The sequence below is a fragment of the Ovis aries genome, chromosome 10, assembly GCF_016772045.2.
Source record: "Ovis aries strain OAR_USU_Benz2616 breed Rambouillet chromosome 10, ARS-UI_Ramb_v3.0, whole genome shotgun sequence".
NCBI classification, from domain to species: Eukaryota; Metazoa; Chordata; class Mammalia; order Artiodactyla; family Bovidae; genus Ovis; species Ovis aries.
Window position 1 is genome coordinate 35,771,231 of NC_056063.1, and position 26,950 is coordinate 35,798,180.

At 41.3% G+C, this 26,950-nt stretch overlaps 1 protein-coding gene across 9 annotated transcripts in view; it reads left to right on the plus strand.

Moving 5' to 3' along the window:
• Positions 1–136: 136 nt before the first annotated feature.
• Positions 137–26,950, plus strand: part of ZDHHC20 (zinc finger DHHC-type palmitoyltransferase 20) — a 59,380-nt gene continuing 32,566 nt past the window's right edge. For all 9 annotated transcript variants that reach the window (XM_060394477.1, XM_060394479.1, XM_060394478.1 and 6 more), the window contains exons 1-3: positions 137–371; positions 22,303–22,329; positions 25,916–26,019. In XM_060394477.1, coding sequence (XP_060250460.1) covers positions 254–371; positions 22,303–22,329; positions 25,916–26,019 — 249 coding nt within the window. In that variant the 5' untranslated portion in view covers positions 137–253. The remainder of the gene's footprint in view (positions 372–22,302; positions 22,330–25,915; positions 26,020–26,950) is intronic.

Below are 26,950 nucleotides of genomic sequence, written 5' to 3' on the forward strand. Positions count from 1 at the left end.
CCGATGTTGCCCCGCCCCTTCCGCCGCCCGCCCGACAGACCACGCCCCGGCGGCGGGCGCGGACGCAATGCGGGGCGGGGCGGGGCCGTGGGCGACGCGGCGCGGGGAGGGGTCGCGGCGGAGGCGGGGGCGGGGCGCGGAGCCGGGCGCCGAGCCGCCGGGAGCGCCCGAGTAGCCACCGCCGCCGACGCCGTCGGGGGCCTGGCGCGCCCCGCCAGCCCGGGCCGGTGGGTGCCACGGCCGCCCGCGGAATATGGCGCCCTGTACGCTCTGGCGCTGCTGCCAGCGCACCGTGGGCTGGGTGCCTGTGCTGTTCATCACCTTCGTTGTCGTGTGGTCCTACTACGCGTACGTGGTGGAGCTGTGCGTGTGTGAGTACCGGGCGGGCAGCCTTCGGCCTCTCCTCAGCTTCCCCTGGCGCGGCCTCGGCGCGCCCGCGTGTGCGTCCGCCCGAGCCCGGCCGCGGGGCCCACTTCGGCCCGGGGTCTCGGGACAGTGTCCGTCTTCTGAGGTGGAGGGAGCGGCGCCCCCGGCCCGGCCTCTCTGCCCGGCTGTTCGCGGAGTTGCCGTGCCCTTCGCCGGGGTTCCGAGGGCTCTTCTCGCCCGGGCCCTGGGCGCGGGCGGAGCCGCCGCGGGTGCGGACCCGAGGTCCTGGCTCAGCCGCCGGCAGCTCCTGCCGCTCCTTCCCGGAAACTCGGGGCCGGCGGCGTCGCGCTGCTGGCCACCTCGGTCCCGAGGTCCCCCAGAACTACCCACTCGGTCGCGAGCACACAGCTGCCTGAGGGCCCTCGGGGTGCACTTCGAGGGGAGCCCCGGCACCGGGCTGGGTGCTGGCGGCGAAAACGGGGGGACGCCGCGGCACCCGCGGCGTCCTCCGCCCCGAAGCGCAGATGCAGACCCGCGCGAGCGAGCTCGCGTGAAATAAGTGGGTTAAAACAGCATTCCTACGAGGGAGAGACCGCTTTGGCTCAGCAGGTTTGAAGGAAGGTTTTGAAACAAACATGTCCACTTTCAAGAAAGTTGTTTTGTACCTGTGAAACATTAAATTCCTGCAAGTAGATCCAGAATAAATTAGTTGTGAAATACATATCAAACAGTAGTGGAATTCGTCTGTTGAATGTGATTTGTTTAGTTTTGTCCTTTTGGATACCAAAATGTTTGCCGTAAAGGTTGTTCGAATCCATTATAAAACTGACTAGCTATAGGCATTTCTTAAAGCTGCTGCTTCCAGAAAGTGATCATGATCACAGGATTCTCATCAGCTTGTGGTGAGACTTTCCCTCACTCAGTGCTCTGAGGTAGGCATTTGGACCAGTCTTACTCAGTTCTGTCAGAAGATAATTCCCTCCCTCTCCCCGTTCCATAGGGATTTTGAAGTAAAGGTTCTGAAACTTTACTTGAAAATGTGCGTTTATGTTGAAATTGCACATTTAACCTATAGTTATCAAAAATATCAAAAGATGATATCAAACATGAAAGGAACATGAATGTGTACTGGTAGGGATAAAGGGAACTTTTCGTCTTTCTCTCCTTTAATCTTAGTGTCTCTGAGCATAGATGTCCCTACCTACAGATGGAGGAAATGAAAATGAGCAATAGGCCCTTTGGTTGGTCACATGAATGTTGAGTACTTGCAGAAAAGTGACCCACATCTTTCCACTCTGCATGTAAACTTAGTGAGCTAGCCAGGGTCCCTGGAACTGTGATTGTTTGGTCCATAATGGGGAGTTGGGGCGGGGCTAAGCGCTTGCCCTTATAGGAGATCAGTAAGACTTTAGACCCACCCTTTAGAGATCATCCGGGCTTCCCTGATGGCTCCCACGGTAAAGCGTCTGCCCGCAATGCGGGAGACCCGGGTTCGATTCCTGGGTCGAGAAGATCCCCTGGAGATGGAAATGGCAATCCACTCCAGCACTCTTGCCTGGAAAATCCTATGGATGGAGGAGCCTGATAGGCTACAGTCCATGGGGTCGCAAAGAGTCGGACACGACTGAGCGACTTCACTTCCCTTAGAGATCACACCCCAGCATTTCTTCAAGTTAAAACATTGTGCAACAACTGAGGCCCAGTCCTTGGCAGAAATTTTCAAATACTCAGTGGATTAAAGGTCTTACATAGAGCCTGCATTTACTACTAAGATACCAGCCTTGAACTAGGGGAGCTTTGGGGATGTCTGCAGTGTCACTGGACTTTATGGGGGCGCATAAACACTATCATATTGAACCTGTCCTTTAAACCACTTGAGTATATTCCGTGTTTTCATAAGCACAGATTGTCTTAACTGAGATATACCAATGTTTAACTTTATAGAAGCTTTAAATCGAGTGAGTGTGAGTTTTACTTAAAATGCTGTTTCAGTAATTTTTACAGGATTTTGTTTCTGGTGTTCTTTAGCCAACTACATGGGAGAGAATGATGATAATTGTATCTTAACACATGTTAATTTATTTAGTCCTCATAATAACAAAAGTGATTTGTGCAGGGTCATACAACTAGTAAATGGCATAACCAGAACTGGAACTCAAGTGGTTTAGCTCCAGAGTACCTGCTTTTATATTTAACTACTATGCAAGACTAGTGTACTTGATTATCCGGATCTAGACAATCGGTAGATTCCATTCTTATCTAATTATTTATATAAAGTAGTTTTCTCCTGAAAGGTAGCAGCTGAAGGTTGCTAAATATCTCAGATGGTAAAAAGGCGTGGCCCACTGAAGGGCATTTGAAAAAATAAATTGTTTATGAGAAGCCCTTGTTCCACCTCATCTTCTCTATCTTCTCAATTTTGTCGTTCCATACACACACACACACAGAAGTAGTGGTAGGAATAATATTGCGGATAAACTTGAGTAATAAGTGATGCATCTGAGATGGCCATCACAGGGGTGATAAGCAGAGAAGTAACAACTGAGTAGTAATATTGGTCCTTGATTTTAAATAAGCTGAAATTCTTTGATTTTCCCTCAAGGCTAATATTTGAGCATTCGAGGTTAGCTGTGCGTGGATTGACCAACTTTTCCAGTTTGGTCAAGCTGGTTATTTGCAGGGGAAGTGCTAATACACTTCCTCAGACTTTATCAGGTTGTTTGGAGCTGTTAGCAGTAGATGTGTAACTCTTGTTTGGCGTTTAGAGGATCTGAGAGTTTAAAGAGAATTTAGAGATGACCTAATTCAGTCTCTTTATTTTACTTCTGAGAAAACTATTAGTTGGAAGAGCTATATGATTTGTCCAAGGACAGATATTCCTTTTTACCTTTTTTCAGATAGAATATGTAGGATAGAACTGTAACCTCTGGGTCTACATATCTAATAATTCCTATGTCTCCTGTGTAATTTCTTCAGAGACAAGATAAATAGCTTAAACATTAACATTGAACACACTGTCTCCACACAGTTGATTCCAACATGTTCTACTGATTTCAAAAGAACCAGCTTTTGATTTCACTTATTTTTCTGGGTTTTTTTTTTTTTCCTGTTTTCTATTTCATTGATTTCTTATTTGATATTTCCCTTTCACTTTGGGTTTAACTTGTTCTTTTTGTAGTTTCTGAATTTAAAAATTGAAGTGATTGATTTGAGGTGTTTACTCCCCTGTACTTATTCCTAAATACTGCTTTACTCACATCCCATGAATGTTGATATATTGTATTTTCATTTTCATTCACTTAAAATTATTTTCTGGTTTCAGTTTTCACTTCATAAGGAGTAAAGTTTGTGTAGTTGGCAGTTACTTGGGGATTTTTTCTCTCTCTTTTTTTTTTTTTTTTTAACTGATTTCAAACTTAATTCCATGTGGTCAGAGAACATACCTTGTACGACTTGTCCTTTAAAAATATATTCAGGCTTGCTTTATGGCCCAGAATGTGGTCAGTCTGGGAAGTGTTTCACGTGCATTTCATAAAAATGTATTCTGTATTCAGCAGTGTTAATTTTGCTGTTTGTGCTGGGTATTCTATTATGTCATAATGCTCCATAAACGTGAATTAAGGCATGTTGGTTGATAGTGTGGTTCAGATCTTCTGTATTCCTGCTGATTTTCTATTTGTTCTAACGATTAATTACTCAGAGAGGTATAAAATAATAATTGGATTTGTCTATCTCTTCTCATAGGTCTCTCAGTTTTTGTATTTATGTATTTTGCAGCTCTGTAATTTAGCACAGGTAATATTTTGCATTGTTGTGTCCTCTTCATGAATTGACTCTTTGTTATTATGAAATGATTATTCCTGGTGATAGTGTTTGTTTTGAAATCTACTTTGGCAGATATTAACGTGTCCATTGATGTTTCTTTTGATTAGTATTAGCATGGTATGTCCTTTTACTTTAACCTGTTTACTGTAATCTTTATACTTAAAACTCGTTTCTTATAAGCACCATATCGTTGGGTCTTGCTTTTTTAACCCAGTCTGAAAATACCTGCTCTTTTGTTTTTTTGAATTGAGATATATTTGACATATAACATTCATTTCAGGTGTAGCATAATGATTTCAGATACACATATATTGCAAGGTGGTCATCACAAGATTAGTCAACATTCATCACTTTACACAGTTATAGCTGTGTTTTCCCTGTGATGGGAACTTTTAAAATTTACTCTCGGAGACTTCTGGCAGTCCAGTGGTTAAGAATCTGCCTTGCAATTCAGGAGATGTGGGTTTGATCCCTGGTCAGGGAACTAAGATCTCACATGCTGTGGAGCAACTAAGCCCACGTGCCACAACTAGCAAGCCTGTGTGGTCCAACTACTGAGCCCACATGCTCAACTAGAGAGTCTATGTGCCACAATGAAAGATGCCCCTTGCCGTAACTAAGACCTGATGTGTTCAAATAAATAATGTTTTTTAAAAATAAAATTTACTCTCATAGCAACTTTCAAATGTAACAGTACTCACTGTGCTGTACAATCTCTGCCTTTTAATTGGCTTGTTTTGACCATTTTAATGTGGTTGTTGATGTGAGTAACTTTGTCTTTCTGTTTTTTAAAATAAGTCCTAAAATATTTAAATAAGTAAATAAATCTTATCTGTTTAACTATGTAGTTACCATTTTTAGTATACCTCATTCTTTTTTATAGATCTGTATTTCCAAGTCCTTATTGCACAATTCAGACTTACAGAAAGTAGGGAAAACCACTAAATCATTCAGGTATGACCTAAATCAAATCCCTTACAGTCGTCATACAGTGGAAGTGACAAATAGACTCAAGAGATTAGATCTGATAGACAGAGTGCCTGAAGAACTATGGATGAAGGTTCGTGATATTGTACAAGTCAGGGATCAAGACCAGCCCCAAGAGAAAGAAATGCAAAATGGTTGTCTGAGGAGGCCTTACAAATAACTGAGAAAAGAAGAGAAGCGAAAGGCAAAGGAGAGAAGGAAAGATATACTCATTTCAATGCAGAGTTCCAGAGAATAGCAAGGAGAAATAAGAAAGCCTTCCTCAGTGATCACTGCAAATAGAGGAAAACAATAGAATGGGAAAGACTAGAGATCTCTTCAAGAAAAGCAGAGATACCAAGCAAACATTTGATGCAAAGATGGGCACAATAAAGGACATAAATAGTATGAACCTAACAGAAGCAGAAGATGTTAAGAAGAGGTGGCAGGAATACACGGAACTATACAAAAAAGATTTTCATGACCCAGATAACCACGATGGTGTGATCACTCACTTAGAGCCAGACATCCTGGAATGCAAAGTCACATGGGCCTTAGAAAGCATCACTATGAGCAAAGCTAGTGGAGGTGATGAAATTCCAGTTGAGCCGTTTGAAATCCTAAAAGATGATGCTGTGAAAGTGCTGCACTCAATATGGCAGCACATTTGGAAAACTCAGCAGTGGCCGCAGGACTGGAAAAGGTCCGTTTTCATTGCAATCCCAAAGAAAGGCAGTGCCAAAGAATATTCAAACTACTGCACAACTGCGCTCATCTCACATGCTAGCAAAGTAACACTCAAAATTCTCCAAGCCAGGCTTCAACAATACATGAACCGTGAACATCCGGATGTTCAAGCTGGATTTAGAAAAGGGAGAGGAGCCAGAGAGCTAATTGCCAACATCTGTTAGATCACTGATTACTGTTAGATCCAGTAAAATATCTGCTTCTGTGTCATTGACTACTATGCCAAAGCCTTTGACTGTGTGAATCACAACAAACTGGAAAATTCAAGAGGTGGGAATACCAGACCACCTTACCTGCCTCCTGAGAAATCTGTATGCAAGTCAAGAAGCAACAGTTAACAACATGAAACAACAGACTGGTTCCAAATCGGGAAGGGAGTACATTAAGGCTGTATATTGTCACCCTGCTTATTTAACTTATATGCAGAGTATATCATGCACAATGCCGGGCTGGATAAAGCACAAGCTGGAATCAAGATTGCCAGGAGAAATATCAATAATCTCATGATACGCAGATGGCACCACCCTTATGGCAGAAAACGAAGAACTACAGAGCCTACTGATGAAAGTCAAAGAGGAGAGTGGAAAAGTTGGCTTAAAACTCAACATTCAGAAAACTAAGATCATGGTATCCGGTCCCATGATTTCATGACAAATAGATGGGGAAGCAATGGAAACAATGAGAGACTTTATTTGGGGGGAGGGGGGTTCCAAAATCACTCCAGATGGTGACTGCAGCCATGAAATTAAAAGATGCTTACTCCTTGGAAGAAAAGCTATGACCATCCTAGACAGCATATTAAAAAGCAGAGACTTTACTTTGCCAACAAAGGTCCTTCTGGTCAAAGCTGTGATTTTTCCAGTAGTCATGTTTGGATGTGAGAGTTAGACTGTAAAGAAAACTGAGCGCTGAAAAATTGATGCTTTTGAACTGTGGTGTTGGAGAAGACTCCTGAGAGTCCCTTGGACTGCACGGAAATCAAACCAATCCATCCTAAAGGAAATCAGTCCTGAATATTCATTGGAAGGACTGATGCTGAAGCTCCAATGCTTTGGCCACCTGATGGGAAGAGCCAGCTCATTGGAAAAGACCCCGATGATGGGAAAGATTGAAGGCAGAAAGAGAAGGGGAGGACAGAGGATGAAAAATGGTTGGATGGCATCACTGACTCAATGGACATGAGTTTGAGCAAGCTCTGGGAGTTGGTGATGGACAGGGAAGCCTGGTGTGCTGCAGTCCACGGGGTCACAAAGAGTCAGACATGACTGAGCGACCCAACTGGCTGATTTCCAACTGGCACCATTTTCACCTGCCTCAGGGCTTCCTTTAACATTTATTGTAATTCAAGTCAGTTGGTGATAAATTGTTTCAGCTTTCTGTGGTTAAGAATCTACCTTTCAATGCAAGGAACATGGGTTCAGTCCCTGGTCAGGGAACTGGATCCCATATGTCTCAGGGCAACTGAGCCCAAGCACAGCAACTAGAGAGACCCTCACTGCAATGAAAGATCCCTTGTGCCACAACTAAGACCCAACACAGCCAAAAACAAATACTTTTAAAATGCCAAAAATACTTTATTCATTCACAGTGATTTTTTTTTGGACAACTTACCAAATTATGCTTCCCTGATAGGTCAGTTGATAAAGAATCTGCCTGCAATGTAGGAGACCCCTGTTTGATTCCTGGGTTGGAAAGATCCCCTGGAGAAGGGATAGGCTACCCACTCCAGTATTCTTGGGCTTCCCTTGTGGCTCAGCTGGTAAAGAATCCGCCTGGAATGCAGGAGACCTGGGTTCAGTCCCTAGGTTGAGAAGATCCCCTGGAGAAGGGAAAGGCTAAAATTCCATGGACTGTATAGTCCGTGGGGTCACAAAAAGTCAGACATGACTGAGCAATTCTCACTTCACTAAACCAAGTTATGCAGTCATTACAATCATCCATTTTTATTACATTTTTTATCACCCCAGTCAGAGCCCTTGTGTCCATTGTGGTTAATTTCTGTTCGCATCCAGTCCCAGGTGACCGCTAATCACCTTACCGTCTCTGTGTGCTTTTTCTGGACATCTCATATAATTGAAGTCAAACAGTAAATGGTCTTTTGTGTCCGGTGTCTATTACATTTTTTGAGGTTCATCTGCATTGTAGTGTATATCAGTATTTCTCCCTTTATTACCTACTTCACATTCAAATTTGTATTTTTCTTATTCTAAAGTTCAGTTTACTTAAAAATATATTTCCAGTAAGCCTCCATAAATCACTTGTGCATTGAATTAGACTATAAATAAAAACCATGCACTTTATTACGTTTATTAAAAATCCTGCTTTTGAGATTTCTAGTATGATTGGCTCCTGTCCATCTTTCTATCCACTAGAGAATCTAGTTACTAGTAGACTTTCAATAAATAGTGCTCAACTGAATGGAATTATATTCTTAAAAAGTTAAATATGGAAGAGGTACTGGACAACTTAGAAACCAGGTCAGACTGTTTGGAAGAACAAAGTTATGCCTTAGTCATGTAGATAAAGCTTTCCTTCTCTTCTGGTCACTTCCGCTTTGTGGCAAAGAAGACTTTGTGTGCTAAACTCCAGCCTCTAATATCTGTCTACTTGACATCTCTGTTATATCTTATCGGCTTATCTTCCAAAAGAAAACTTATCAGACTTATCAAACAAAATAAAACTCCTTTGAGTTTTTTCTGTCTCCCTAACTGTTCCTCATATCTTAGCTCAGTAAATGGCAGTTTCATCCTTTGAGTTCCCTGGTTGAAAAGTCATTCTACATCCCGCTGATCAGCAAATGTTGTCATTACCTGTATCACAACCCAGTTGCTTCTCACCACTACCACCGCAGGTGTATTCAAGCCACCATGATCTCAGTCTCGTGAAAAATATGGCCACAGTAATTCTCACTTCCTCCCAAGAAATGGAGCCTATTTGCCCACCAGTGAGTCTGGGCTGGCTTTATACTTGCTGTGACCAGTAGAACATGGTGGGAGTGATGGTGAGAGCTGGAGCCTCAATCTCAGGTGGTCCATGGGCTCTTCAATATTAGGGATGAAATTGTTCGTTCCCTACTGGTGGTGCAATAAAGGGGATCTGGGAAGAATCCAAAATGACTGTACTGTTTTAAAAAGTGAAAAGCACAGATATCTGATGGTAAGAGTTAAAGGATTTAAATACAGATGACCAGCAGACAAAAATGCTCAACATTGCTAATTATTACAGAAATGAAAAATCAGAACTGTGCTTCCCTGGTGGTTCAGTGGTAAAGAATCTGCCTGCCAATGCAAGAGATGTGGGTTCGATCCCTCACCTCACACTGGTCAGATGGCCATCATCAAAAAGTCTACAAACAACAAATGCTGGAGAGGGTGTGGAGAAAAAGGGAACCTCCTACATGTAATTGATGAATGTAAATTGATACAGCCACTGTGGAGAACAGTATGGAGGTTCCTTAAGAAACTAAAAATAGACCTAACATGTGACCCAGCAATCCCACCACTAGGCATACACCCTGAGAAAACCATAATTCAAAAGGACACATGTACCCCTATGTTCATCGAAGCACTATTTACAGTAAATAGCCAGGATATGTAACAGCCTAAATGTCCAATGACAGGTGAATGGATAAAGAAAATGTGGAACATATATACAGTCGAACATTGTTCAGCCACTAAAAGGAATGAAATAAGGTCATTTGTAGATGGTGTGGGTGGACCTACAGTCTATCATACAGAGTGAAGTAAGTCAGAAAGTGTTAGTCACTCAGTTGTGTCCGATTCTTTTCGACCCCATGGACTGTGGCCTGCCAGGCTCCTCTGTCTATGGAATTCTCCAGGCAGGAATGCTGGAGTGGGTTGCCATGCCCTCCTGCAGGGGATCTTCCCGATCCAGGGGTCTGTCCCGAGTTTCTTACCTCCTGCATTGGCAGGCACGTTGTTTACCTCTAGTGCTACCTGGGAAGCAGCACCCTTTTATCATGTCTTTCCCTCCTCACTTCATCCCTATCCTCTCACCCTGAACGTATCCTCCATGAAGTGGCCAGAATGAGCCCGTTAAGATGGATACCAGACTCATCACTCCTCTGATGAAAATCGTGGCTGGCTTCCTCTCTCGCTCAGTGACACTCCTGACCGTGGCCTCTTCCCCAGTGGCGTAACTTCCTCTCCATTCTTGCTTTCAGCTGTTCTCCAGCTGCCAGGCTGGCCTCCTTGCTACACCATGTTCCTTGTCGAGTGAGCGCAATACCTTCCTTACCTAGCCTCTCTGAGTTTGCTCCTGTGCTGTAAGATGGGAGTGGTGTCCCTTAATACTGTCATGGGAAGTCCTCAGCAGAAGAGGCTCTCAGATGTTACTGGGGCTAGGGAGAAGACTTAAATAGCCACTGGCATACTTTTTCTTGCCTTCCCTTTTCTACCAGGAAGTTGTTTTGTTTTTTGTTTTGCAATTAGAGTGACATTTCCCCTCACCGCTCCCCCCCGCCACCCCCCACCAAGCCCACACATAGGCTGAATAAGTGAAGGAGCACATTCTCGCAGATTTTTTAACTGCTGCATTTGAAGATGATATTGCACAGTAAGTTCCTGTTTTCCTTCTAGCTGTTGGTCATGTTGGGAGCGTGAGTGTGGGGGGTGGTTGTCTGGGAGTGGGGGCCTGCACACTGGGCCACCTGGGACTTCATGAGGATTAACACCTGAGCCTTTGCTGTAAGCCTGTCAGCTGCCCAGATTTAGATGTGCTGACACACGCAGCACATCATCTTGAGCAGATGGGCGCCTACACCTAAATGAGTGGAGAGTCACGAGCAGTGGTGACTCCGGTTTCATGAAGACAGGAGACAGACCCACGGGTCTTGAGGATAAAAGTTGTTTTTAGAACATGATTGCTCTCTGTTCTCTCACTCTTCCCAGTGCTGCGTTACTACTCACTCATGTGAACTTTGGCTCACCCAGTCAGAGTCATAGGAAAAATAGTTTTTTTAACATACTAGTTGAACAAACATGAGCTTACTAAAGGTGAAGTCTTCAGGGTTGCTTCTTAAACTAATTGCATGGAAAGCCTGTCATCAGCACCTGAAGGACCTAGTGCCGACACCCCAGGGTGTTAGCAGCGTGCGTCTGGTGTCAGTATTGAGAAAGGAGCGAGGGGCCATGACTGTGGGCGGCGGGACATACCTGTGTGCATTGCCCTCCATATTGCACACTCTCCAAGAAGCCACAGTGAATCTTCTGAGTGAGTGAGTGAAGTCGCTCAGTCATGTCCGACTCTTTGTGACCCCATGGACTATAGCCTACCAGGCTCCTCTGTTCATGGGATTTTCCAGGCAATAGTACTGGAGTGGATTGCCATTTCCATCTCCAGGGGATCTTCCCAACCCAGGAATTGAACCCAAGTCTCCCACATTGTAGACAGACGCTTTACCATCTGAGCCACCAAAGCTTGAGGCAAAATGCTCACTCCTCTGTGCTCCAGTGGCTTCATCCCTCACTCTTAATGAAATCCAGAGATCCCTGTAGCCCGGGAGGCCCTGGTGCTGCTGACTCATCCCTTCCTTCGCTCCTTCTGCCTCAGCACTGCAGCCTCTTTGCATTGATCAGGCCTCGCATGGTCCCACCTGAGAACTCTGTACCAACTGTTCCTTCTGCCTGGAGTGCTGTCCTCCCCATCCACATCCTAACTTCATGTTGATTTCTGCTCAGAGAGCCCCCATCGAAAGCATGGAATCAGTACTTATCTTTCACTCTTCCCTGACCCTGCTGTGTTTCCTTATAGCACTTATTAATCATTGATGTGCAGTCATTTGTGTTTCTCTCCTGAGTCATGTTCTGGAACCGAACATAGGCCCTCTATAATGTGTACTCTATAGATGCATTGAATGAGTGAATTGACTGTGTTGCTGCTATTTGCCTTGCTAGTGCAAGACGGAGAACTGGGATGTATTCACATAGTAGATGACCCACAATTTCAAATACACACACTCTCCTGACCTTAGAAACATCTCTGTGTTAGTTCAGCAGTGTAACAAACATCGAATGCTTACAGTGTTCCCTGTACTGTATTGAGGCTAGAAATTAAAAAATGGGTAGATGTACATGGTCAGATCCATGTGGACTTTATACAAGTCACTGTCTTCACTACCACAGTGCTCACTTGCACATTATTCATTTTAAGAAGTCCTGCTGTAACTAAGTATCCAACTGTTTAATCCAGTATTTTTCTATATTCTTTTTGCCTTGGATTTCTTTCATGGAACATCTGTTTCAATCCTTTTAGACTTGGACAATTGTTGACATTCAGGAAAGCTCCCTTAGTGCTGATGAGGGTGGCGAGAGATGAAGACTGAAGAGGCAGGTACCTCTGAAGGAAGTGGTGTTACCGGTAGATCTGAAGGGTAGTTATTGATTCCTTCTACTGTGTTACTAAATTGTATTAATACACTTAGGAAGAAAAATCATTATTCTATAGGTGCCAAAAAGATATTTAAAAGTCCACTATCCATTCCTGAATAGAAACACACACACACACACACACACACACACACACACGGAATAGGAGTAAATGGATACTTTTCAAACAGAATTGCACACACAATAATCCTTAATCAGTTTGCACTAAAACCAGCAGTAAATACTTATCACTATGTCCATTGCTGTGTAACACTGTATTGGCAAAACCAGCTACCACATTCAATCAAGAGAGAAACAGCAGACGCTGGAAAGGAAGAGAGAAAGCTATTGCTACCGCAAACAGTTGACAGTATACATTGAAAAGCCAAGGGTCTCAGTAACAACAGAACACCTAAAAAAAGGAATTGAGTAAAATGGCAAGGTGTGAAATTAGCGAACAATACTCAGTGCTTTGTTTATATACACAATAACAAATAGTTGAAAATATGGTCAAAGAAAAGTCTGCATTCCCAAAAACATCAAAAAGATTAAATACTTCAGAATAATCTCAAGAAAAATGCCAGGTCTATAGGAGGAAAACATTCCTGACAAACATAAAAGTAGGCTTGAACAAATGGAAAGACTTTTCATATTTCACATTCATGAATAGAGCAACTTGGCATTACAGCGACTTTAGTTCTCCCCAAGGTAATGTCTAAATTCCAGTCCCAACAAAGTTGTTTTTTAAAATTTTTCTGGCACTAGACAAATTGATCCTAAAGGTCACATGGAAAAATGAAATAAGAACAATCAGGAAACCCATGGAAGAGTGATAAAGAGGCCACACCTTACCTGATTGTTAAGCCACAAATGTCTATAATTAAAACTGAGAGCAGAGGGTATAAATGAGAACTCTCTCTACTTTTTGTTCAGTTTTGCTATGAACCTAAAACGTCTCTAAAAAATAAAGTCTGTTATAAAAATTGTGTTCCAGTTGTATGGTATGATGTGTGGACAGACATACTAGACAATGGAACGAGTAGAAAGTCCAGAAATAGTTAATTATAGAAATTTAGAATGAACCATCTCCTCAAATTACAGAAGAGAAGGTGGGACAACTGGATAGATATTTGATAAGAGATAAAATCAGATCTGTATCTCACACTGTATTCCAAGATAAACTACACATGGATAAAATCTTATTTTTTCTTTTTTTATATTGTACACTTTTTATTTTAAAATAATTTTAGACTTGTGAGAAACAGTACAAAGAATATTCCTTTATCCTTCATCCAGATTCCCTAAAGTTTATCATTTGCTGCATGCTTTATCATTTAATTATTCTGTCTCTGAAATATCTGAGAGTAAGTTACAGACCTCATGTCCCTTTGTTTGTAAATACGTCAGTGTTAGGGGCCTCCCAGTGGCTCAGGGGTAAAGAATCCACCTTCAGTGCAGGAGACAAGGGTTCGATCCCTAGGTTGGGAAGGTCCCCTGGATGAGAGCACAGCAACCCACTCCAGTATTCTTGCCTGGAGAATCCCATGGACCGAGGAGCCTAGTGGGCTGCAGGCCATAGGGTCGCAGAATCGGACATGACTGAAGTGACTTAGCACACACACGTAAATGCATGTTAGTGTAATGTGCTAAGAACAAGAATGTCTTGGTCTCTTCAGGCCCTTATAACAGGATACCATAGACTGGGCACCTGTAAACATTTCTCAGGCTTATGGAGGCTGGAAGTCCTGGATCAAGGTGCCAGCAGGGGTCTGGTAAGAACGCACTTCTTGGTTTGGCCGTCTTTTCACTGTTTATCAATATGATGGAAGGAGTGAGGGATTGCGCTCTCAGTTGGACACAGATCCCATTCCTGAGTAATCACTTCCCGAAGGCCTAACTTTCAGACACCATCACACTGGGCATCAAGATTTCACATAGGAATTTTGGGGAACACAGACATGCAGTCTTTAGCAAAGAATATTCTCTTACATAATCAGAGTTATCAGAATCAGGAAATAAGCATGACAAAATGCTACTCTTTGATCTGTAAGCCTCACTGGGACTTCCCCAGTATCCCACGGAACGCTTGTTCTGACCCACAGGCCAGGCCAGTTAACACTTTGCAGTCAGCTGTCAACTCTCTGCAACATCCTTTGATCTGCAGTCTAGCTTTATGTTTCATGACCATGACATTTTTTAAGAGTACAGGCTTCTTGTGTATAATGTCCCTCAGATTAGGTAGGTTTGACATTTCCTCGTGTATACGTTTTTAGCATGAATACCACAAAAGGAATGCTGTGTCATTGGTTGTACTATCTTGCTATGCTATGCTAAGTCGCTTCAGTCGTGTCCGAGTCTGTGCGACCCCATAGACGGCAGCCACCAGGCTCTTGCGTCCCTGGGATTCTCCAGACAAGAACACTGGAGTAGGTTGCCATTTCCTTCTCCAGTGCATGAAAGTGAAAAGTGAAAGTGAAGTCACTCAGTCGTGTCCGACTCTTAGCGACCCCATGGACTGTAGCCTACCAGGCTCCTCCATCCATGGGATTTTCTAGGCATTGCCTTCTCCATGTACTATCTTAGGGACTGTTTGTTTGGGTCAGCACTTAAGGTGGTATCACCAAGTCACCCTGTAAAGGTATATTTTTTCCTTGTAATTAACAAGTATTCTGGGGACTTCCCTGGTGGTCCAGTGGTTGAAGGTCCACTTTTCAATTCCAGGGACCCAGGTTTGATCCCTGTTCGGAGAACTAAGATCCCACATACCGTGGAACAACTTGGCCCACACACCACAGCCTGAGAATCCCTGTGCTGCAAAGAAAGCCCATGTACCGTAACAAAGGTCCTGCATGCCTGGCTAAGACCCAATGCAGCCAAATGAGTAAGCATTCTGGTAGACCCAGACAACCCCTACACATCCCTCCTTGAGGAAAGACTTGGTCAGTTGTGGTGGGCACGGTCAGCTCTTTGACCATGACTTGGCTCACCCAGGGTCACAGCCATCCTGGGCCATGGATGACATGAGAGCTCCCTGCCTGTGTCCAGGGCTTGGACAGGCCTGCCCCTCAGGGAGACCTCCCTCATGTCCTTTCACATGTGTTGTTCCCTCATGAGTTTCTTGCACCCCAGACACTGTCTCAGCAGCTGATTCTAGAGAACCCAGCCTAAGATAGCTATCTCTACGAGAATATCTGTTCACAATTACTTGGACTTATTCTTTTTTATCATCTCTTGAAGATTCTTGCTTGGAACAAGTTACTGTGCTGGTTGCCAAATGGTGGTTTTCTTTTAATTCTATGAGTTCGTCGGCATTTAATAGGATTCTACTGAAAGGAAGAGCTTTGCCTCCCCCTCATTCATTCATTTCCCTCATTTATATCAGCATGTTCTCATGGATTCTTTTATGGGTTATAAGTGAAAGTGAAGTCACTCAGTTGTGTCCGACTCTTTGCGACCCCATGGACTGTAGCGACCCCATGGACTGTAGCCCACCAGGCTCCTTCATCCGTGGGATAATCTGTCATTTATTTTGTTGCTCAAATTGTTCCAATTTTAGCCAGTAGGAACCCTTGCAGTTTGGGTTCTGTGTCCTTTTGACATGTCCCCATTGTTTTTTTTCCCCTATTTTCTGGCACCAAGAGATTTTTTTCAAACTTATTTGATACTTTTCCTGCCCCTGGAACCTGCCATTTCAAAGTTGACCAAATCTGAACATTAAAAAATAAGAGCCTTCAAGTACTAGGAAGAAACGTAGGTGGATGATCTTATGACCAGGGAGTGAGGAAAACCTGTTTAGGGAAAAAAAAAAAAAAGAGGATGTGACAAAAACAGTTTACAGGGCGGGGGAAATGAAAATGGCTTATAAATATATGAGAACATTCTTACCCTCATACACTAAAGGTTTGAAAATTCTTAATTTTAGAGAAACAGGCACCTCAGCACTGCTGGTAAGAGTTTTAAAATGGTACAACCCCGTAACAGGGATTTGGGGGAAAGCAGACAGATTTGCTTTCGTCCAGTAATTCCACCGTCAGGAATCTACACTGAAGATAAACTTCCACCAGTAAACAACACATGCATAGGGTTATTCATTGCTGCACTGTTTGTAACAGCAGAAGATTGGAGACAACCCAGATGGCTATCAATAGAGGCCTCCTTGTATAACTGGAACACCCACACAGTGGAATACCATGTGGTGCTCTAAAAAGCAAACAATGGTTATCTCTATGTACCAATGTGTGATGATTTCTAGGGTATAAGTGAAAACAGCAAGGATTGAAGAGCAGCATTCTAAAAACTAAGATCATGGCATCCGTTCTGTCACTTCATGGCAAACAGAAAGGGGAAAAGTGGACACAGTGACAGATTTTATTTTGGGGGGCTCCACGATCACTCTGGATGGTGACTGCAGCCATGAAATTAGACGCTTACTCCTTGGAAGGAAATCTATGACAAACATAGACATCATATGAAAAAGCAGAGACATCTCTTTGCTGACAAAAATCCATATAGTCAAAGCTGTGGTTTTTCCAGTAGTGAGAATTGGACTGTAAAGAAAGCTGAGTGCTAAAGAATTGATGCTTTTGAATTGTGGTTCTGGAGAGAACTCTTTAGAGTCCCTTGGACAGCAAGGAGGTTAAGCCAGTCAATCCTAAAGGAAATTAACCCTCAATATTCACTGGAAGGACTGAAGCTGAAGCTCCAATACTTTGGCCACCTGATGGGAAGAGCCAACTCATTGGAAAAGAGTCTGATGCTGGGAAAGATTGAAGGCAAAAGAAGAGGGTGGCAGAGGATGAGATGGTTGGATAGCATCACCAACTCAATGGACATGAGTTTGAGCAAACTCTGGGAGATAGTGAAGGATAGGGTAGGCTGGCGTGCTGCAGTCCAAGGAGTCACAGAGTCGGACCCAACTTAGTGACTGAACAGCAACAACAAACCGGGATATAAAGGAAAAAATTAGAAATACGTACTTACTTGCTTATTTTGTTGAAAGAAATGGTGGAAGGATAAAACAGTAATAAAAATTATTACCTGGGATGAGGGAGTGAGGAATGAAAGCCAGACCTTTCTTGAGTACCTTTTTATATAATCTTAGCTTTTAAACATTAACATTTGTTATATATCCAAAATAAAACAAAGAGGAGATAAAAGCAAACTAAAATTCAAAATCACAAAACAAATGAACTTAAGTTTTAAAAGTTAGTATTATAACTACACAGAAGAAAGAATTGTTTCAAGTGACTTTTGAACATACTACTCCTTAGTTGGTTGTCGTTTAAAGCCAAAACAGAATAAAACAAAACTTCTAAGAAATCTTAAACTAGTATGTAGTTTTTAAACCATTTTATGTATATTTTAGGATAAACTTAATAAATAAATAAGTTAGGAACTGAGATTTTTATTGTGAAAGTAAAAAGATACAAATATAATGCCAAAAAATTAAGAAAAACCAATGTTCTGTTTGAACTGGAAATATGAATATAAATATAAATGTATAACACTACTTCTAATGTACAGTACTATTTCTGTAATTCAAAGGGCCTAAAGGCAGTGAAATGCCAGTAGCTATAAGCACCACTAGAATTCAAAGCTTAGTCTCTAAGTGTCATTGAAAGGGGCTTCCCTGGTGGATTAGTAGTAAATAATCCAACTGCCAGTCAGGAGACATGGGTTTGATCCTTGATCCGGGAAGATCCCACAAGCCACCAAGCGACTAAGCCTGTGTGCTACAACTATTGAGCCTCTGCTCTAGAGCCCAGGAGCCACAGCTGCTGAAGCCTGAGTGCCCCAGAGCCCTCGCTCTGCAACGATTAGAGGGTAGCCCCTGCTTGCTACAACTAGAGAAGAGCCGTCATAGCAACGACCCAGGACAGCCAAAAATAAATAAAATTATATTAAATATCATTAAAAGGAACCAGTGCCCCTTGGAGAAATGGCTAATGTCAGGTCCAGGGGAGGAGGATGTACGGTGAGCCTAGACATCTTGTGCTGTATTAGGAAGTGCTCAGAGACCAACAAGGATGATTCAAGAAGCTAAGCTGAGATAATTTGAACATAGGAAATGAGTGTGGTTGATGACACATTGAGTAAATAAAATCTAAATTTCTGTATTGATATTCAAAAAGGGAAAAAGTAAAATTATTTGCTAACAATGGAGGTGAATATTATACCAAAATCTTGTTCTGAAAATGGGTAATTAAAGGGAAATATATTTTTGTACTGCCTTTTTAGAATGACGTTAGTTCATCTCCAGTGAAGGAAAGCTTATTGCAGAAGAATGCCAGCTTAAAAGTATGGAAATAAATAATAGGGGTGTTTAATGGTGCTTTTCTAATTCTACAAAATAATAGGTTCAGGCCAGGCTTATTGGTGGATGCTAAAACCATTATGTGGAAAGTTTTAGGGAAGAAGATATTCACATACCCTTAACATTTTACCCTACAAAACAATTTCATGATTGTCAAAGTGAGAAATGAACCTTTACAAAGGAGAGGCGTGAAGTCACTAGGTCACCAAGTGCCCCAGGTGTAGCATCGCTGATGGTGACAAACTGGAGTAGTGTGCCCGCTGAGCCAGTTCCCTGCACAGTACCTCATCAGTGCTGTTGTCCACCCTCCTCAATGCTCTCACCCATGGCACTCGGGGAAAGTCCATGCCAAGATGCATAACCAGACTTAAGAACTAAAGGCAGAGTGTCAAAAACAGTGCCGAAAGTATACCTAACCTCGGGGGGAAAGTTAGAACAGAAGGTGTTTCATCAGAAATTGTGGAGGCCAGAAGGAAGTGCCATGGCATTTCTCAAGTGTTAGAGGAGAACTGTCAACCCAGAATCCCACGTCCAGCAAAGGTTGGTTGTTAGAGATATCAGCATCCTCTTCATTACAAGTATCCAAAGCAAAAGCTGGATGAAGGAAGTAATACGGCTGTCTCCTCACACGTTCTCACTTGTCAAGGAAGAAAGCTTTTTTTTCCACTATGACTTCTCGTTTACCAAAGATGTATTCATCAGCCATGACTCTATCTCACATGGCCAGAGTAGAGACAGAGGATGGTAGTGAAGTGAGAGTATCTGGGATTTTCAGTCTCGGTTAAAGGGAGAGCTAGGCAAGAGAAAGCAATGGCACCCCACTCCAGTACTCTTGCCTGGGAAATTCCATGGACGTAGGAGTCTGGTAGGCTGCAGTCCATGGGATCACCAAGAGTCGGACACGACTGAGCGGCTTCACTTTCACTTTTCACTTTCATGCATTGGAGAAGGAAATGGCAACCCACTCCAGTGCTCTTGCCTGGAGAATCCCAGGGACGGGGAAGCCTGGTGGGCTGCCGTCTGTGGGGTCGCAGAGAGTCAGACATGACTGAAGCGACTTAGCAGCAGCAGCAGCAGCAGCAGGCAAGAAAGTCACTCAGCCATGTCTGACTCGGCAACCCCATGGACTATAGCCCGCCAGGCTCCTCTGTCTGTGGGATTCTCCAGGAGAGAATACTGGAGTGGCTAAACATTCCCTTCTCCAGGGGATCTTCCCAACCCAGGGATGGAATTCGGCTCTCCTGCATTAAAGGTGAATTCTTTATCGTCTGAGCCACCACAGAAGCCGTAGATGAGAAAGGGGGGGCTGTTAAGTGGAAAAGGGCATGTGACAGCTCTCATGTTCACAATCTTAAGTTTAGATTAATATTATCTGCAAATGAAATTATATGTGGTCACTGACATGATTGAGTAAAAAACATTGATTATACCTTTAAAAGGCACATGTAACCATTTAGGTATATGTAATGGTTTTGTAATTGTGGATTTATTATCAGAAGAATTTTTTCACCTGTATTGGGATCCTTGGAAAATGGAACATGCCTGTGTGAGGCTAGAGGCTCTGCAGACAGCTTCTGACAGTCCTGTGTCTGTGTGATCGGTGGGCAGCTAGCAGATACTGAGGGCTATCCACACCACCCTGTGCCAGGTGCTGGTCACTCAGTCATGTCCTTCCCTCTAAGAGAAATCTGGAAGGAGCTGCAGACAAGAAACTTGAAATTGCGCACCAGTGTCAGTGGTATTATGATAAGGGAACTTTAGAGTGCCATAGGATTGTGTGCCTAGGAGATGTGTTTAGCCGGCTCTTGGGGTCAAGAGAGCCCTCCGGGAGAAGTAAGCTCTGCTCAGTCTGGGTTTGTCCAGCTTTGGGGTGAGGCAGCTCTTTTCAGTCCTGAAGTTGCGTGTCTGTCTCAGGGGGGAGTTGGATGAGGCAGACCAGATGCTGTCAGCCAGATGCAGTTAAAACCAGAACTCTGCTTTGACAGTGTGATCACAAGTAGGCTGTCAGCTTTTGATTTTCACTAATGTGATGATTAAAAATGTTATCCTCCTGTAGTTTTACTTTGGATTTCTGTTATGAATGAGGTTGACCATCTTCTTTATGTTTGAGATGTCTGTATTTCCTTTTCTGTGGAAAAGTAATTTTGTTTTTTTTTTAAACAAATTCTTACTGATTTGTAGGTACTCTTAAATAGAGAAATTGGTTTTTAGTCTATAGTAAGAGTTGTGACTATTTTTTCCCTTGCTTTTCACTGATTTTTTTCAAGCATTTACTTTTATAAAATCAAATGTATTGATATTTTCCTGTGGCTTCTATGTTTCATGTCATAAACCGAAACACCTACTCAGCTCCAAAAGTGTATATATTTTTAGATTTCTCCTGTTTCATCTAGTATGCCCATGATTTTGTTTTATTTTTTGCATTTGTCTTTGATATACATTTGGGGTTTATTGTGTTGTGAGTCTCAGTGGTATTCCCACATGGCTACCTGTATCCTGATGCTACTTATTGGCTCTATTCACACTGATTTGAAATCCCATATTTATCATAGTAAATCCTTACATGTATTTGGGTCCAGCTCCAGGAGATAGTGAAGGACAGGGAAGCCTGGTATGCTGCGGTCCATGAGTATGCAAAGAGTTGGACTTAGGAACTGAACAGCAACCATTTTGGAGTTTTCTGTTCTATTCTACTGATATATTTATTCGTGAGCTGGTACAACTGTTTTTTAATACTTAGAGCATTTGTAGTATTTTTATAATACTGTGCCCTATTATTTAGCATGACTACTACTTAATTATTCATCTCTTGCAGAATTTCCTACCTCATTATGTAAGTTTATTTTTCCACAAATGAACTTTGAGATCTAACTGGTTAAAAAAATAAAAGTATTTTCACTGAGGTGACACTTAAATTTATGAGATTAACCTCAGGAGAATTGCCATGTTAGTGATGACTCTTCTGTGTAGAATATAAGCCCTTGCATTTGTTCAGATTTTTATCAGTATCCCTCAGAAACATCAGATTGTAGATCACAGAGGGCATAAATGTTTGCTACTCTGAAGACTTCGGACTTCTTTCTGTAAAGTGACCGGGGGTGTTGAAGCGTATTCGATCTTTAGATTTGCTGGTAGTGAGGATGTGTCAAACTTACGGTAGAGAATAGCTTTAAGCCATTGCATTTGAGAAAGTCCTGAAAGAAGGCAATAGGAGAAATGAGAGGGGGTGGGGTATTTGAAGAGACTGAAGTAGTAGAATCTAGTACCCAGAGGCCTCTGGACTGTCCAGAGAGGGGAATAAATAGCTGTTCTCAGGGTTTCAAAAACTGGAAAGAAAAAAAATGCTTACCCCCTGCAGGGGTAAGTTCCTCTGTTCCTGAGTGCCATAGAGGAAAATCCTTTTATGTAGGCAGCATTAAGAAAAGAGCAAAAGAAAACATAGCTATAATCATATTGACATACTTAAAACTGACAATGGTCTGAAGAAAAATTTTAATATGATTGCAGTGTTAATGATGAAGAATCTGAATTTTAGTTTTTCAGGGTTTTTTTGAGTGTACAATTCTGAATTTGCATTAGTGTTTACATCTTATAACTAAATTTTATGTTTATAAAAATGATAGTAAGATGATAGTCAACTTGAAATAAAGTTTATAAACAAGTGTTTAAAGTATATTTATTCCCTGTGTTTTCTTCTAGTTACACTTTCTGGAAATGGAGAAAACGGTAAGGCACTTAATTTTTAGTCTCAAGTGGATGACATAGTGTCTTAATTGCAACCCATATATTTGTTATTTTAGTGATGACTGTTTGTTTTGGTCTTCAGAAAGAAAATATACATTCTTAAAGTTTAAATTTTATTGGTTTGTTTTGTTTGTTCTCTTGTTTTTCCTTTTGTTTAAAATAGTACTTTACCACTCATAGTCATGTAATAATTAAATGACCAGACTGAATTTGTAAATTAATAGTACTACTTCATTTTGAAAGAGAATTAAAGTTTTTATGACTAGTCAAGGAAACAGTGTCTAGAGAGAAGAATCATGACTCAAAATTTCATTGAAATAAAAGAAAGTTTTGTCCTTTGATATCAAATTTCAAAAGTAAAATTGGATTTGAGATACAAAAATCAAAGTTTCTGAAACAGAATAGTTAGAAATTATTATTATTAACAAAAAATGTTTTTTGGCCTTGCTGTGCAATATGAGGGATCTTAGTTCCCTGATCAGGAATTGAACCCATGTCCTCCTACAGTGGAAGCAGGGAGTCCTAACCACTGGACCACCAGGAATTTCCTAGAAATTATTAATAAATATTCTTATTGTTGAAAATAGAAGACCTTAAGCATATAAGTCTCAAGTTGACTTGGGGGTCTAGTTTCTCAGTAACAGAATAAGTAGAGACAATCTCGATAGGCTTGTTTTTCTTGCTTAAAACTATTTCCTCTATGTTGAAAGCACAGGTACAGAAAGTAGAGAATTTCTGAAGTTCTTATAAACGAACTTTTACTTGAATCATTATTTCAGGGGGCTGTTTCCCCCATATCTTTCAAAGAGTCTTTTGGTGAAGTTTTTTTTGCTTGCTTATTTGTTTTTTTTTAATTCAGTTACAGGTGATTTTTGAGTCGGACTTTTTTGATTTATAGTTTTTTCTTTCAGCTTTGATTTAATTTAAACTTTTACTTGAAGTATTACTTACAAACAATAATATTTAGCTTATATATGGGATTATTAGTAATCCCATTAATTTGAACTTATTTAAAAACAATATTTCCTGTTATTATTTTTTATATTATAATTTGATAGTTACCATCTATTAAGTACTTACGATATTCCAAGCAGTATACTAAAAGATTTATTTAAGCTTTTATTTCTTTATCTCAAAGTAAAGATTTTTTTAAGGGAAAAACTATTTGTTTTTGTTCTTATGGAGAGCAGAAATATTCTAAAGAAATATTAAATATTTAACAGTGTTAAAGAGTTCTAGCCTTAGTTGTAAGTAACTAAATGATTAAGAAGTTTAAAGTAACCTCAAGGTTACCATTTATCTGAAAGCTCTACAATAATATATAGATGAGGACTGATAAACTTGATTGAATACGGGAGCCCGGCAATAATATAAATAAGTGAAGCGAGCTAGGTGAAGATAAAATTGCAGACTTGGTAAAGAAAGGACTTCCGTGTTCGTATAACAATAGGAGGCTGAGATCTAGCATTTTGTCCCAAAGGAAAAAAAAAAAGGAGGAATGATATCAAATCCATTGGTTAGACCATAGGGTTTAGCCTAGAGGGAGCTGAAGTGGTAGAGAATGCAGAGTTTTGAGGAACCGGAGTTTTCAATGAGGAAGACAATATTTGTGATTATGAAAAGAAAGCGTATTTGCAAATAGAAGGAAGTTGTGGTTAGGACTTCATGTGGGACTCAGCTGTCTCTGAAGTAGGAGTGACTCTAAGATAATAGTTAGAGAAGTGGAAAGGATAATTTTAGATATGACATAGTGGGAAAGACCTTGGATTTTTATCAGGCATATACAGGGTTTGAATTCTGGCTTTATCATTTAGTCAGTAAGTGACACTGGGCACGGTAAGAAATTCTCTGAGCCTTTGCTTTTACATTTGTAAACTGAAAGGATACCTACAAGACCATCGTGAGGGTTATAAGTAAGGGGTACAGTTGTCTCCTTGGAGACTTTCAGCATGAGGAAGGGCTGATTGAGGCGCTCCGGTTAAATACGGTTACTAGGAAACTCCAGAGTTTTAGCATGCGTTTGTTAGTCATGTCCGTGGAGCTCTTAGGAGTTTCACAGCCAGTGGGCAGAAGAAACTCTGAGCCACGTGTTCTTCACTGACCGTTGAGATGGACCAGGAACCAGAGTGGAGGCGAGGACACCTGCTGGCTTGTGCAGTGACCCAGACGAGATGAGCAGCAGTCGAGGAACTGGGGCACTGGCAGTGAGAAGACTGAGATGTTTACTTTGACACAGATCTTGGGAGCTAGAAAGTAAAGTACGCATTTTGTGAGATTAGCCAGCTGTGTACTGAGGAGTCCTCGAGCCCTGGCTTCCTGTTTCGATCACCAGTGTGACTTAGGCTTCTGTTCTGTTAAACCACCGTGGACCAGTGTAATTGCAGAAAGAAATGTTGGGGTTCAGCAAGTTGGGGTCAATTTTTTATCATTTTATTTAAAAGCATTTTTTTAAATCCAAAAACTTAAGGAAGAATAACCTCAGGGCAAAAGAAGGACAGTTGTTCAAATTGAATACATTAGCTTTATTAAAAACTTCACTGCATTGTTCTCAGTGTTTCTCATTTAACTGCAGACCAGTGAAAACTCGGATCAGTCCATAAACTTGGGAAACACTAAAATAGGGAATGCACAGAAAAACACAGATTTTGAGAAGAAGGAATTGATATGCTTGGATAGCAGTGATGACGATAGCCGATATTCACTGAAGATTTATTGCATGTCAGACACTGTTCTAAGTGTTTTCCATTTATTCACTCATCAGTGTTAGGCAGCTAAATTAAACTCATTTAAAGAGCTTTAATTGAAGTCAGAGTAAATCATTTGGGAAGAATAGTATGAAGGGGGGAGAAATTCTGAAAGTAATGGAAAAAGTAACATTTGAAAAAAGTACCTTTTGGAAAAAGTAACATTTGATCTGAACTCTATCCAAACTGAAAAAGGATTTAAGCACTTGATAGATAGTTCTTGCTTCTTTCTATCTTACAGATAGAAAAACTACAGAACACAGCAAAAAGTTTTTAGTTATATCAGTGAGTTAATGACGTTGGAATGTTACACTAATCCACCTAGGAAACACTTACGGGAAAAATTCAAAGTGGCTAAACTTTTTCATTACCCTGTGTTGAAAAGGACAATTAAATTTAGGATAACTTTCGTGAACAATCCAGGAATTGAGTTATTTTCAGTGTTATAATTCCTTGGATTTAATGTTCATAGTGATGGAATCTATCTTAAATAATTTTTAATTCACTTAAAATATAACTTTTAGGAAGTCCTTTTGAAGGAGATGCTTTAAAGATTTCAACTTGAACCTTCAGCAACTTAATAAAATCAAATCTTTACTTATAAACCAGGCCGATAACCCTTAAATGCAAGAACAGAGTGTTTTTGCATATCTGTAATATTACATCATGCAGATAAAAGAGTGTATATATTTGATGTTTTTAGTATGTTTTAATTAAATTTTTTATTGGATTGAGCCTCCTGACTCTAAATACTGTGTTTTAATATGTGATGTTTTTTCCTGTTTTCACCTGGATTCAATGAAATGTTTGTTTTTATTTACCAGGAAAGGCCGTTGTTTACCTTGTGGCTTTCCATCTGTTCTTTGTTATGTTTGTATGGTCCTATTGGATGACAATTTTCACATCTCCCGCTTCCCCCTCCAAAGAGGTAAATTTAATGCTGGTAAATTACCAAATGCTTTCACTGATGATGGAATTGTTTTCCCTGTGTTACCTTTGTTGAAACTCTATTACATGACGCGTTTGTTCTGTTTCCATTCATAAACTGCTCGGTAACTACATTGTGAGTTTGAGTCGTCAGCCTCTCAGACACAGCCCACTGATGTCCTTCGTAAAAGATTTGTGATGGCACTACGGTTTAGCTGTGCCATGCTGGGTTTTTTTAAAGACGTACTTTATGTCACTGGAGTGAAAAATCTTAAGGGATGGAATTGAGTTAGGAAAATAGAGTTTATTTTTAGGAACTCTCTTAACACTTATTTTTTTTCTCAGGCCTGAACAAATAAGCTGCAAGTAAATAAAGTGTTTTGATTATGGGAAACAAATCGTCTGTGCTGTTGCTTGTGACACCTAGTGTGGCTAGTGTTTTTTCTACTTGGAGGTTTCACTTGGAAATAACACAAGTATACACGTATGTGGAATAAAACTGAAGATTGTTGTGTCCCTTTCAGCTGATACAGCCAACTGGATTCTCTTCAGTTCAAGTTCAGCATAGCTAGATAAAGCAGAACACACTAGATAGAGAAGGACACGCCGGATGGAGAAGGACACACTTCTCCACAGAGTTAGACTTGTCTGAGTTTGATCTTCTGCTCTAACACGTTTTTTAATGAATCCAAGGAAGGTGGAGCCAGCAGTCGTTCCATCCCCATAGGATGTTTGTGAGGAGTAAATGAGATTCATTCATGGAAAGCTTTTAACATTGGGCCTGCCTTATGGTTAGCACTCAAATATTAGATGATATAATAATATAGTTCCTTCCCTTTTTATTGAATTCATCAAAATGCATTAAAAATTACAGACATAGGTTTAAAGACATCAACTTCCATTTAACTTTCTGTAGAAGAACATATATGCAG